The sequence below is a fragment of the Leopardus geoffroyi genome, chromosome B1 (genome assembly GCF_018350155.1).
Source record: "Leopardus geoffroyi isolate Oge1 chromosome B1, O.geoffroyi_Oge1_pat1.0, whole genome shotgun sequence".
NCBI lineage: Eukaryota > Metazoa > Chordata > Mammalia > Carnivora > Felidae > Leopardus > Leopardus geoffroyi.
In genome coordinates, this window is record NC_059327.1 from 201555590 (window position 1) to 201566886 (window position 11297).

General features: G+C 52.2%; 1 protein-coding gene across 1 annotated transcript; it reads right to left on the reverse strand.

Moving 5' to 3' along the window:
• Positions 1-1043: 1043 nt before the first annotated feature.
• On the reverse strand, positions 1044-9800 carry GRPEL1 (GrpE like 1, mitochondrial). The gene is made up of 4 exons (XM_045474648.1): positions 9518-9800; positions 6814-6976; positions 5472-5553; positions 1044-2686 (listed from the first exon to the last, which is right to left on the reverse strand). Exons 1-4 carry the CDS (start codon positions 9577-9579, stop codon positions 2340-2342), a joined length of 654 nt encoding a protein of 217 aa, XP_045330604.1. The 5' UTR covers positions 9580-9800; the 3' UTR covers positions 1044-2339.
• Between the last annotated feature and the right edge of the window lie 1497 nt (positions 9801-11297).

Sequence of the window (11297 nt, forward strand, 5' to 3'; positions counted from 1 at the left end):
TAAGAATTTATTTAGGCTTGACTGTTTTAAAACACGGTGAATGCCTAACTTATGCTAAAGTACTAACACAACAATGTGTTACGAGAAAAAGTGACTTTATCATGGGTTGCCTCTTACCCCATCAACTCCAGCTATTACGGTCACGCTAGTCCTTACTGCTCCTGCTGGCTCAGAGTCCTTGAGTTTCCATATGTAATGCTCCTGAAAAATTAGCCCCCATAATCCCATGGAATTGGTTTGCTTTCAAAATTTAAACAGACTTTGAGCCAAGAAAGTTAGATAATCCAGTTATTCAAAAGAATGTTTTCCGGATGGCCGACATCCCAGGAATGTGTAAAACCCCGAACTCTACAATTTTTATCACCTTTTACATATTCACAAGTTGGGAACAAAGTGGTGTCAGTGCTCCTCAAGCTGCAGGTGTGAGACAGCTTACAGAGTCAGGATGGGGACAGCGTGGGACAGGCTTTAGCTCAGCACTTGTGTCAGACCAGTTTTCCCGCCAAAGTGTTAACTTTGCTTTGTTAGGCGGCCCTCTTTCCCTGAAGGTGGCGGTTCAGCCATGAGGTGCGTCCAGCCCGGAGCCAGGCCGCGAAAGCTCGTGAGCAGACTGTGCCGGCTCGATGGTCTGCCCTGAACGCGTCCAGCCTGCAGTTCCGCAAACCCCAGGAGAATGCAGTTACCGATCTGATTTCCAGTGTAAACAGGCATGTAATTAAATGTGTCCCCACTGGTGGCGACACTGTGGTGAGACGCAGTCCAGCCGTCCACCTCTCGGCCTCAGCTCTCAGCAGCGGCAGCTCCAGCTCCAGTCGACAAGGGAGGGGGCTGCACTCGTTTGTAGAAATTCGTTTGAGAGTCACTTATGCCGCTTTGGTTTTACAGGGGAGTTCCAGGAAGGTGACCCGAGATATTCCCAGCTACACACACTAAAGGGCAGAGCTGTGACCCCAGCTGGGTTTTCTCAGTGCACTACACTGACTGCAGTTCTGGGGCAAGTTTTTGACCAAGTAATTTAAGAGTGCTTAAAGGAAAAGAGAATGTTTTGAAGTGGTATAAATTAAAATTTTAATTATGGGAATATTACCTCCATCTTTCAAAATTACAAGCAAAATAAATTGCCCCACCTTTATATGCAGTAAATGAATTTAACAGTGTTGACCTTGACTCCTACAAATAGCAAAGGCAGTGGAAGGTTGGATCCTCTCTGGTTTGTAACGTCGCTCGCTCCACTTTTCTCTCCATGTGAATGAGGAATGGAGGGGAGGTGTTCTGCTGCAGCTCCTGTGTGTTTGCAGTCCCCTTCCTGGTCCCCTTCCCAGGTCTGTGGGTGGAGACATCTGCCCCCAGCAGAGGCCCAGTTACATGCCAGCCTGTGGCTGCACCAGAGGGAAGCTGACCTGTGTGCAGATGTGGGCCAAGTACATGGCCTTGGGATTTGAGCAGAGAATGGGAGAACTAAGTCACACTTAGTAGGTGGATCCCCTCCACCAAAGTACACAAAACAGTTATCAGAAAGTAGGAAAATAAAACATATTAGGGCTTTAATCCTCTTAAATAAAATTTAAAAATTAAACATTAACATTTCAAATATACCAAGCATGCAGCGGTCAGATTCTGAGAAAGTCCACCTTACTAGGGAAAATAACCTCCAGGCCATCAGTAACTAGCTAATACAGATCTGGACATTTCTACAAATAGATGAAAGAAACAGGGCAAAAGTGACCGATTTTGTCAAATTCAGTTACTGGCAAAATAAGGTGGTGAGGGCTGTTCAGGTGCTCGTGCTCACTTCCCGTCTCCAGAGAAAAGCCGGAGGCCGCTCACGGCAGCTACACGGTAACCAACTATAAACGAACCCACGTACTCCAGCAAGGGCATCGTGGAACTGTTCCGAGCAGGAACGTGCTTAAACCTTCGCCTTCCCTTCACTGGATGGAGGCAGCGGGCTGAGCACAGGGGACGGCGTGCGCCACAGGGCAGCCGGGTGGCCAGTGTGGTTCCCGAAGACACCTACTTGGCTTACGACACGTGGACATCGCCAGGCCGTGAGCAGATCGAGCTCGTGTCATCCGTGACACTAGGCTCCAGTAGCGTCCCGCTGGCCTGTTCCGTAAGCATGTGGGGCTATTAAAGGTGTGAAAAATCAATGAACAGACTCCCGAATTAGAGGTCATTCACACATCTGTGCCACCGGCTGAATTCTCTGTTTAGCCGCTGGTTACTACAGTTTTCCAACAAGATTTGGGAAAGGGTCAAAAGTAGAGAAGAGATGAGCCAACCTTTCAGGAGTTACAGCAAACGATCTCACAGGACCCAGGGCAGCCCTGCGGCGGCCGCTACGCCGCCTTCACCACCCCCACCAGGGCGGGCCGCAGGGTGCGCCCGTGTAGCTTGTAACCCACTTTGCTGACCAGCGCCACCGTGCCCGGCTCCTTCCCCTCCACCGGCGTGTGGAACAAGGCCTCGTGCTCATAGGGGTCAAACTTGGCCCCCACGGGGTCCAGCCGGAGCAGGCCGTGCTTCGTGAACACCTTCTGGATCTGGAGCTCCGTCATCACGAGCCCCTCGTACAGGTTCTTCAGGTGCGGGTTGTCGTCTTTAACCTCCTCCTTCGGGACACTCTGCGTCGCCTTCTCCAAGATGTCTGCGACCTCCAGCAGGTCCTTACAGAAGCCCTGGATACCTAGGTGAGGTGGAAAGACCTCGTCATCTGCATTCCCCGCCCACTGCTGCACAAGCTATTGAACAGTAGCCTTGCAAACCGTTCACCTGTCCTCGAATGTTCGTGGTATGTTTAGGGGAAAAAAAAAACCCCACCCCACAAAAACCAAAAACCTTTTCTGGGTTTGGACCAGAGCTAACCGGGCACGAAGGCAAACGGCTAACGACATGCAGAACCGCCCCCCCCCCCGCAGTGCTGCCCGGGCGGAGAAACCCTGCGCTCGCACACATCACCCCGCGGAAGTCACCGCTGCTGCCCGCAAACCGCAGGCCGAGTGGGGCGGGGGCGGCTGCGCTGGGTCAAAGTCCCCCAGACGCACCCCGGGCCTTAACCTCACGTCACCTAACAGAAAAAACAACACAGGAGAAAAGGCATGCAAAATCCAAGGCGGTGTATCCCAGCGGGTGGTGTGCGGTTTCAGGACGACGTGTCAGATGCTGAGCGAAGCTGGGGGTGAGCGGAGCGCTCGAGCGGGGACCTCCCTCCCCCACGGCTCTGACAGGGCACGACGCGGCATCCCGTGCCTGGCTCTACAGGAGACAACACCTGTGTCTGACTTCCTGTCACTTTCCCTCCTGCTTTAAAATGGAATTTAGGGGCGCCTGGGTGGCTCAGTCGGTTAGGCGTCCTGACTCTTGATTTCAGCTCAGGTCTTGGTCTCACGGTTTCTGAGATTGAGCGCCGCATCGGGGCTGTGCTGACAGTAAAGAGCCTGCTTAGAATCCTCTCTCTCCCTTGCTCTCTGCCCCTCCCACGCCCTCGCGTACGCATTCGCTCTCAAACTCTTAATAAATAAGTAAAATGGAATTTAAAAATTCCTACCTAATAATCCACGTGCATCTATCGTGGATTAAGCTCGTGCCAGTTCTTGGGGAACTGCCTGCCCTCACGGACTGGACGGTCTGAGACCGGCACCAGGTAATCCCACAGGTGACAAGTACAATTACAGACCACACCCCCAGAAGGAGCATTCCAGGGCGCTGAGGAAAGATCCTACTAAGGGGCTACATTTAGACCGGAGAGTCAGGGGAGAGGTCTGTGAGCCAAGGCCTGAAGTTATCCAAACATCTGAGGACTGAAGAGCGGCCACTCTACAGGGAAGAGGCGGGCCCAGAGTAGAGGAAGGTTCCAGATGGGTTAGCAGAATGGGTGGACATGTGTCCCAGCTGCACAGGCCCGCTTCGGTCTCAGCTGCAGACCACCCCGGTAAGGCAAACATCTCAAAAAAGAGAATCAAATGAATGTTGTGGTTTCTCAGAGCAAATCAAATTATGCTTCTGCTGTAATCTATAAGTGTAAAATAGCATTATGTATAAAAAAAACAGCATACCGTAAATAATATTTTTTTCCCCAAAACCGCTAACCATCATTTGAGCTTTTGGCGGGTTGTAACCATAGACCATAACAAACATAACAATAAAAAGGTGGAAACGTTGTGAGAATTACCAAAATGTGGCACAGAGACGTGAAGTGGGCAGATGCTGTTGGAAAAATGACTTGCTTGACATAGGGCTGCCACAAACCTTCAATCTGTAAAAAACTGCATTATCTGCGAGGCGTAGTACAGTGAGGTATGCCTGTGTTTTAAAATCCCTTTGGCTCGGACCAGGGCACAGGCGGCAGAGGGAAGTGGACGGATGAGAGACCAGCCGTTCACCACTCGTGGGACGGGATGCGCGTGGGGACAAGGGACAGCAAAGGGTAACTTCAGATTACTGATCTAAACAAGCACTAGGATGGTAACAGAATCATCTACTAAAATGAGAAACAAAAGCACAGATAGAGGGAAAACCGAAATACCTGTGAGACATCCAGGTCAAGACGGGGAGCACACACAGGACACACAGGAGTAGAACTCAGAAGAAATGTCTGAGCCACAAGGAACCTGTGCGTGATGCCTTCCAGACCCACTACTGGAGGGCGAGTCTCCTGGGGAGCACGACGACAGGAGGGGAGGCCAAGCCCCAATCCCTGAAGGACCCAGGCATTTGAAGGCCAGGCAGATAAGAAGTCAACGAACGGCATTACCACCAAAAGGAATAAAAAATACTTTGAGAAGAGATCTGCTATCTGTTCGGTGTGGCAGCACGAGATCTGGATCTTGGTGTCCACTTGACTGTGTACCTACAGTGTGTCCCTGAGCAAAGTATTTAATGTCTCACTGTGAGCCCGAGGTGGTTCTAGAATGTGGGAGAATGATGCCTGCCTGCCGGTTCCGTAAAAAGAGTTCAGCGAGTACTCAAATTGCAGCCTTATGTTCAACGGACACCACCACCATTTACTGGCTCCGGGACGCGTGGAGAGTCATTTAAGCCTCAATGACCTCGAGTGTAAAATGGGAAGGACAGTAACACGAGTATGTAAATGCTGACAATGCAGACAGCTTAGATCTTTCTAATGGGTTACTGCTGAAGTAGCTAAAGAAAGATCATCAGGCAGGCCGACCTGCTGGAATTATCTGCAGGCTCAGACAACCTCAGGCTAGCCAAGGTCTGCACGCAGTAGGGCAGTGAGCACACTCCTTACTGGAGGGATTACACCTAGAATTCTAGTGCGAGTTACAACCGTGACTTTTGCTCCTTACAACTTTACTACTGACCCATTTCAACTAGAGAGAATGCACCCAGCAGCCTCTCCACTGCCTCACCCTGGCGGATTCTGCTGTCTGATACCCACAGACTCACACCGCCCACCTTCCCCACCTCACAGTTCTCTAGGATTGATATCATACGGTGTTTAAAGTTACCATATAATTTTGCCTCTTCCACCAATTTTTGGCTCCTCTGTCGCAAATTCTCAGTATCTGCCAAAGCTCGCTTATATTTTTCCTAAAAAAAGAAAAAAACAGGAAATGTACATGAATGAATCATGGAACAAATTCATGAGAGCAAATCTGACATTAGCAAATTCCAAGTCAAAACACAGATAACATTTATCATGTTTGGGATTTTAGACCACAGGCAGTGCAGCTTAATACGCAGAAGTAAGTTCCACCTGTGTCCTTATTTTCAATGCGTGGAGAGGAAAATGTCAAGGTGCCTCGCATTTATACTGCCCCCGTGTGCACAGCTGGGAAAGGGCGAGGAAAAACATCTACTTTCTCGTGGCTCTGATGGTTTCATCACCCATCAAGGAAGGACCACTCACTTCCTCGGCACAATTTCCAACCTCAGGGGATCCTAGAAGGCTGGTTGGGGCTGACGCACCCAGTTTCCACACCTGGAGGGGTTGAGGAGAACCACAGCCCACCGAGGGGATAAAACCCCATCTGCGAACCTTCGATACTTTGAACGTTGCCCAGACGTGGCTCCATCCCAACATTCGCTGGGTAGCGATCACTGAACACTGGCGCCCTGTTCGTTTCTCCAATTTCCCCGTCATCGCGCTCGTCTACTGAGCGCTCCTGCTTTAACGTGGGCTCAGTTACTCTGGGGCCTCTACCCTCACCTGTCTTCCGTCTGCAGGCGGTTCTAGTGCCGTGGTTAAGAAGCCGGCTCTGGAGGCTGAAACCTTGGCTCTGCCACTCTGTAGCTAAGCGACCTGGGGAACTTCACCTAACCTTTCTTGGCCTCAGTTTCCCCATCTGTAACCAGGGGTCTAACGGTTGGCTCACAGGGTGTTGTGAGGATTAATATACGCAAGATGGTAAGAACAGAGCCAGTATATAGTGTTTGATATTATCATTTGCAAATCCTCAAAGGTCCAGATTTGTGCCACCTATGCCTCTTCATGTGAAGTAACAATCAGTCCTTCTAACTAGTTCATGAAACTCCCTCCCTCCCTGGAAGAGCACAACCACCACACCTCTGGCCCCAACCCTGGTCTTCCCCTAAGACCCAGCTCAAGTGCCAAAGTGAGTGTTCCTCACCTCTAAAGGCCATCTCAAGTCTTATTAATTCAGTATAATCTATGCGGCGCGTGAAGATGATTCTCATGCCAGAACCAGAGCCACACAGGATTTGGGTTCTAGTCCCTTCTTCAGCAAGAAGCTGCTATAGGTCCCAACGGGCAAATGACCAAACTTATCCAGAGAACCTCGCCTGCAGTCCAACAGACCACACTCCCCACAAGAGCCTGCGCCACCTTACCACGGTCTCCTTCAGCTGCTCTTCTAGCTTGGCCTTCTCGTCCAGGAGTATCTTCTCTGTAGAGGGAGTATCTGTCTTTTGTTCACTTTGACCCACGTCCTCTTCCAGGTTCTGGCCACTGTTCTTCTGTTTCATAGCCGTGCACAACAGCCGAGGAGAGGATCTAAGATAAGTCCACAACGCTATGAATTAAGACTGTGGGTTTTTGCTTAAAAGTCAGATGTGTGAGGGGCAACCGGATGGTTTGGTTGGTTAAGTGCCCAACTCTGGATTTCGGCTCAGGTCATGATCTCACTGTTCGTGAAATCGAGCTCCGCATCGGGCTCTGCGCTCAGAGTGCAAAGCATGCCTGGGATTCTCCCTCTCCACTCTGCCCTCACTTGCTTGCACATGTGCACACACACCCTCTCTCAAAATAGAAACATTTAAAAAAGGTATCTTCAGACAAGGTACTATAATTTTGGGTTTAAACATGATAAAAGAAGAACCATGTGCTCCGGAAGGCTCAGAGTAGAATGTTTCTATCTTTGGGGAAATGGAAGACCGTGAAAGGCTTTGTGCAGAGGGGCTCTAAAGGACAGATAAGAGTTACACATGAGGAGTCTGGATTGGAGGTAGGAAAGCGGAGGGATATACAGGGGGAAACAAAGAGCTCTGAAACGAATACTGGAAGTGACTTTAGATCTTATCCAATCCGACCCCCACAGGAAAAAGGTTAAGTCATAAGCCCAAGGTCACGAAGTTTTTAATGAATCACAGAATGGTCTTAAAACTCAGATTTCTTCCCAAATTTTGCAACACAGATTTCTCTTAAGAGCTGCTCTTAATTATGCCGCAGTTCAATCTGAAAATACACTCTAGTCAGTTTTCTTCCCAGATTAACGGCCTCAATGAACCGGAGAGTTGTCAGTACGCAGAACACACGTACAAGGAGGTTTCCGGCAGCACAGCAACAGGCTGGGAACAGAGCGCTCGTCAGAGGGGACATCGTTGGATAAGCTGGTGCTTCCACAACATGGACTACTCCGCAGCCCCCAAAAACAACGTCCGGCTCTCTCCCCTGGGACACGCTACAGCCGTACTGTGCGGTAACAGATGCAACGTGGAGAACCCGGCAAAACGTGACGCCCTTTCTAAGGACGAACCGGAAATCCTGTGTATATACCCTGTGTCTCAGGCCCTGAGAAGAATGGAAGGACCCACAGTTACCAGGGGGAGGACCGCACTAACCTTTCTTTCTGTTTTATTTTTGTGATTTAAAACAGCTCAGAACCTAAACACTCAGTGTGCTGCTGTGAGGCCGGTCTTATTTTTCCGTGGCGCGGATTCCTGGGTGGGAAAGTCGCAGTCATTCTGCAGTTCCGCTCTGCTCCGCAGTCCCGATTCCTGTGGCTCAGCCCACACAGGGTCGGGGAGCAGCGTGGCAGGGGAACGACAGGGAAGAGTCCGTGCCCATCCGGTTCTCCAGACAGCGAGACTGAGCCTCAGGGAGCTTAGTTGCTCTTAGAGCCATGAAGGCTCCTCAGCTCTCACCCCCACCCCCATGTGAGCCTCTTTCCACAAAAGTAGTTCAAGGACAGCAATTAATTCTACCTTGCTGATCGCTTTCCTGGCCATGAATTTAGATACAAAACCGCAAACTACGTGAGCAAAAAAAAAAAAAAAAAAAAAAAAAAGAAAAAGAAAAAGAAATGCCTTTTTACTCAGGTAATCCAGGTGGGTCCCCGCTCTCTGTTCCCCTGTTTTGTTTTACATAATTTATCAGGCTGGCAATCACACCTTCATCCCCTTTCCTTGTAGGTAATCTTCGCCCCACTCGCGGGGCTTCCCATCCATGTGCAAAAGCTCCCCCAAGGAAGAGTGCAGGTCCTGCTCTGCCCAGTCTCCACTTGGCCCAGAGCAGCTCCTCTGGCAAGTAACTTGGTTCTGAGCAGTTCCTACAGCAAAGATGCTAACTACTTCCCAAACTAACTTATGAGGTAGGACTCTGAAGAAACAGCAGCTGCAGGATGAGGAGAAGAGAAAACAGGGCCCGCGGGGTGGCTCAGTCATTTCATCTCCCCACTCTTGATTTCCGCTCAGGTCATGATCTCACGGTTGGTCGGATCGAGCCCCGCCTCCGGCTCTGCAAGGATCCAGCTCGTGATTCTCTCTGCACCTCCCCCGCTCGCGCTCTCTCTCCAAGTAAATACACATAAAAGTAATAATAACAATAATGAACTAGGCGAGCGCACCGACTCTTGAGGCCTTCCCTGCGGAGTCACTGCACTTGTCTGAATACATTCCTCGCTCCACGACGGAGCGGGCTTCGAGGCACTTCGGACCTGAGACTCCGGAAAAGGCGGAGGTGAAGGAATTCGGGGCCGAGTGGAAAAAGCCCGGGAACCGCCACCAAACTCCCCGAGCGCCCCCGTGGGCCCGGCCTGGCGCTTCCCGGGCACGCACGCCCGATACTGCTAGCGACCCGGCCTCCGGCGCAGGGCCAGAGCCGGGGCCGCGAGTGCTGGGGATCGGCGCCGGAAGCCGGGCCGAGGCGAAGGCCCTGCGCGGCTGGTCCGCGCGCCGCGTCGGCGAACCGCGGGCCCAGCACGCCCAGCTCCCGGGCCAGAGGCGGGCAGGGCCGGGGGCGCGGTCCCGGCCCGAGTAAGGAGCGGCACTGGGGACCACGCCCCTCCTCAGCCACCCGCAGCAGGGCGCCCCTTACCTAAGAGACAGTGCCAAAGCCGGGAGGCTACGCCGCGCCACCCTCACGCACCGAGCCGCCATGACTGCCGCCGCCGCCGCCGTCGTCACTGCGCACGCACCAGGCGGGCGTAGAGGCCGCTGGCCCGCCCCCTCGGAGGCCTGGCCACTCGCGTAGATTCTGGGCCTGCTTTCCCGCCCAACTACTTCCCTGCAGCCAGTCCGTAACCGCTTCTCCCCTGATGGACATAAAATATTAACCAATAATTGTGGGTCATTGCTGAGTGCTCTCTCACGCTTCAGCTTCCCCTCTCGGTGGGCGGGGTCTTAGGCTTTACGGAGCCGCAGAAGGTGAGGAGGTGAAAGGTGAAGGGAACTGTGGGAGGAGACGCTCGCGGGCGGGGCGTGGTCCAGGGCAGAGCCAATGGGGAAAAGGCCTTGGGGGGCGGGGCTCCGGAAGCGCACTGCTCAAGCCCAAGAGACTAGCCACCCGCGAGCCCTTTGGTGCTTCCGCTGCCCTTCGTCCTGGGGGCGGGGGCGGGGGCGGGTGCAGCGCGGTGCGGGTCTCCGGAGTGTCAGGCGTTCGTTACGCGCACGTCACCTGAGGGCCGGGGCGCAGTCTGTGCACCTGCGGGGACGTGAGGGCCGCCGTAAACCCGCCGTTTGCGGACTCGTGGTGGGGATGGCGGGCAGGACCGGGGGCGGGCTGGCGGGCACTCTCAGTCCCGGACACCTGGTGGGGCGGGTGCCGGAACCTGGGAGGCGGATGTGACAGCGTTACCGTGTGGACGGTGGAGGACGGAGATACGCGTGTATGTTGCTTTTCTTTGCACCTTCGCTTTCCTCGGGACGAAACACAAATTATAACAATAAGAACAGCACCTAGGAATACCTTGGGGACTCCGCTAAAGCTCATATATCCAAACGTTGTCGTTAGCCTGACAAAGGCCATTGGTACTTTATCACATGCCCTGAAGTGGAGGTGCGGCTTTTCTTACACCCCTTGGCTGCTGTCCCTCCAGCGAGGGGCCCCCCAGGAGCCCTGGCTCAGCTCCTGCCCCTGCACTCCTGGCCCGCAGTCCTGTCTGCCAAGAGGGGAGGCCGGAGCCTGCAGGCACCCCGTAAGTTGGAGGGCTGGCCCTGTGGTCTCCCAGGGGGTCCTCACACTTGTGAGGACCAAGCCTCTATTCTTTGCTCTGCCCGCGTTAGAAGCATTGGTAATGCTGAATGAATGTGTGCGCTGTGCCCGAGCCTGTGACACCTGCAGGGAGAGGCAAACAGCCAAATTCAGAATGTGTGCTGTTCTATGGAAAAAGGACCCAGTTTATTAATTAATTAAAGGGCTGGAGGGGGAAAAAGGGAGTAGGACTGTTGAGAATAAAAGCTTAAAAGCATAATTAAATGGATGTGTGGACCTTATTTGGATCATCCTAGAGCAAAGGAACTATACATGTCTTTTTTATAGTTGGTTTGTTCTGAGCCTGGGTGGCTCAAGTCAGTTAAGCGTCCGACTTTGGCCCAGGTCATGATTGCCTGTTGTGGGTTTGAGCCCCGTGTCAGGCTCTGTGCTGACAGCTCAGTGCCTGGACCCTGCTTCAGATTCTGTGTCTCCTTCTCTCTGCCCCCTCCCCTGATTGCACTGTCTCTCTCTCAAAAATAAGTAAACATTAAAAAAAATTTTTTTTTTTTTAGTAAAAAAGACCTGTGTGACACGAGGTGGGGGAGTTTGAGTATAAACAGTATCAGATGATACTAAGGAGTTATTGACACTTTTGTTAGGGAGATGTAATGGCCCGATGGTT

Coding starts and splice junctions, on each gene's coding strand:
- GRPEL1 (XM_045474648.1), bottom strand. CDS start 9,579: ATGGCGGCTCGGTGCGTGAGGGTGGCGCGGCGTAGCCTCCCGGCTTTG. Junction 6,977..9,517: donor GCTTTGGCACTGTCTCTTAG/GTAAGGGGCGCC, acceptor GACTTATCTTAG/ATCCTCTCCTCGGCTGTTGT. Junction 2,687..5,471: donor GGAAGAGGCAAAATTATATG/GTAACTTTAAAC, acceptor CACCTCACCTAG/GTATCCAGGGCTTCTGTAAG.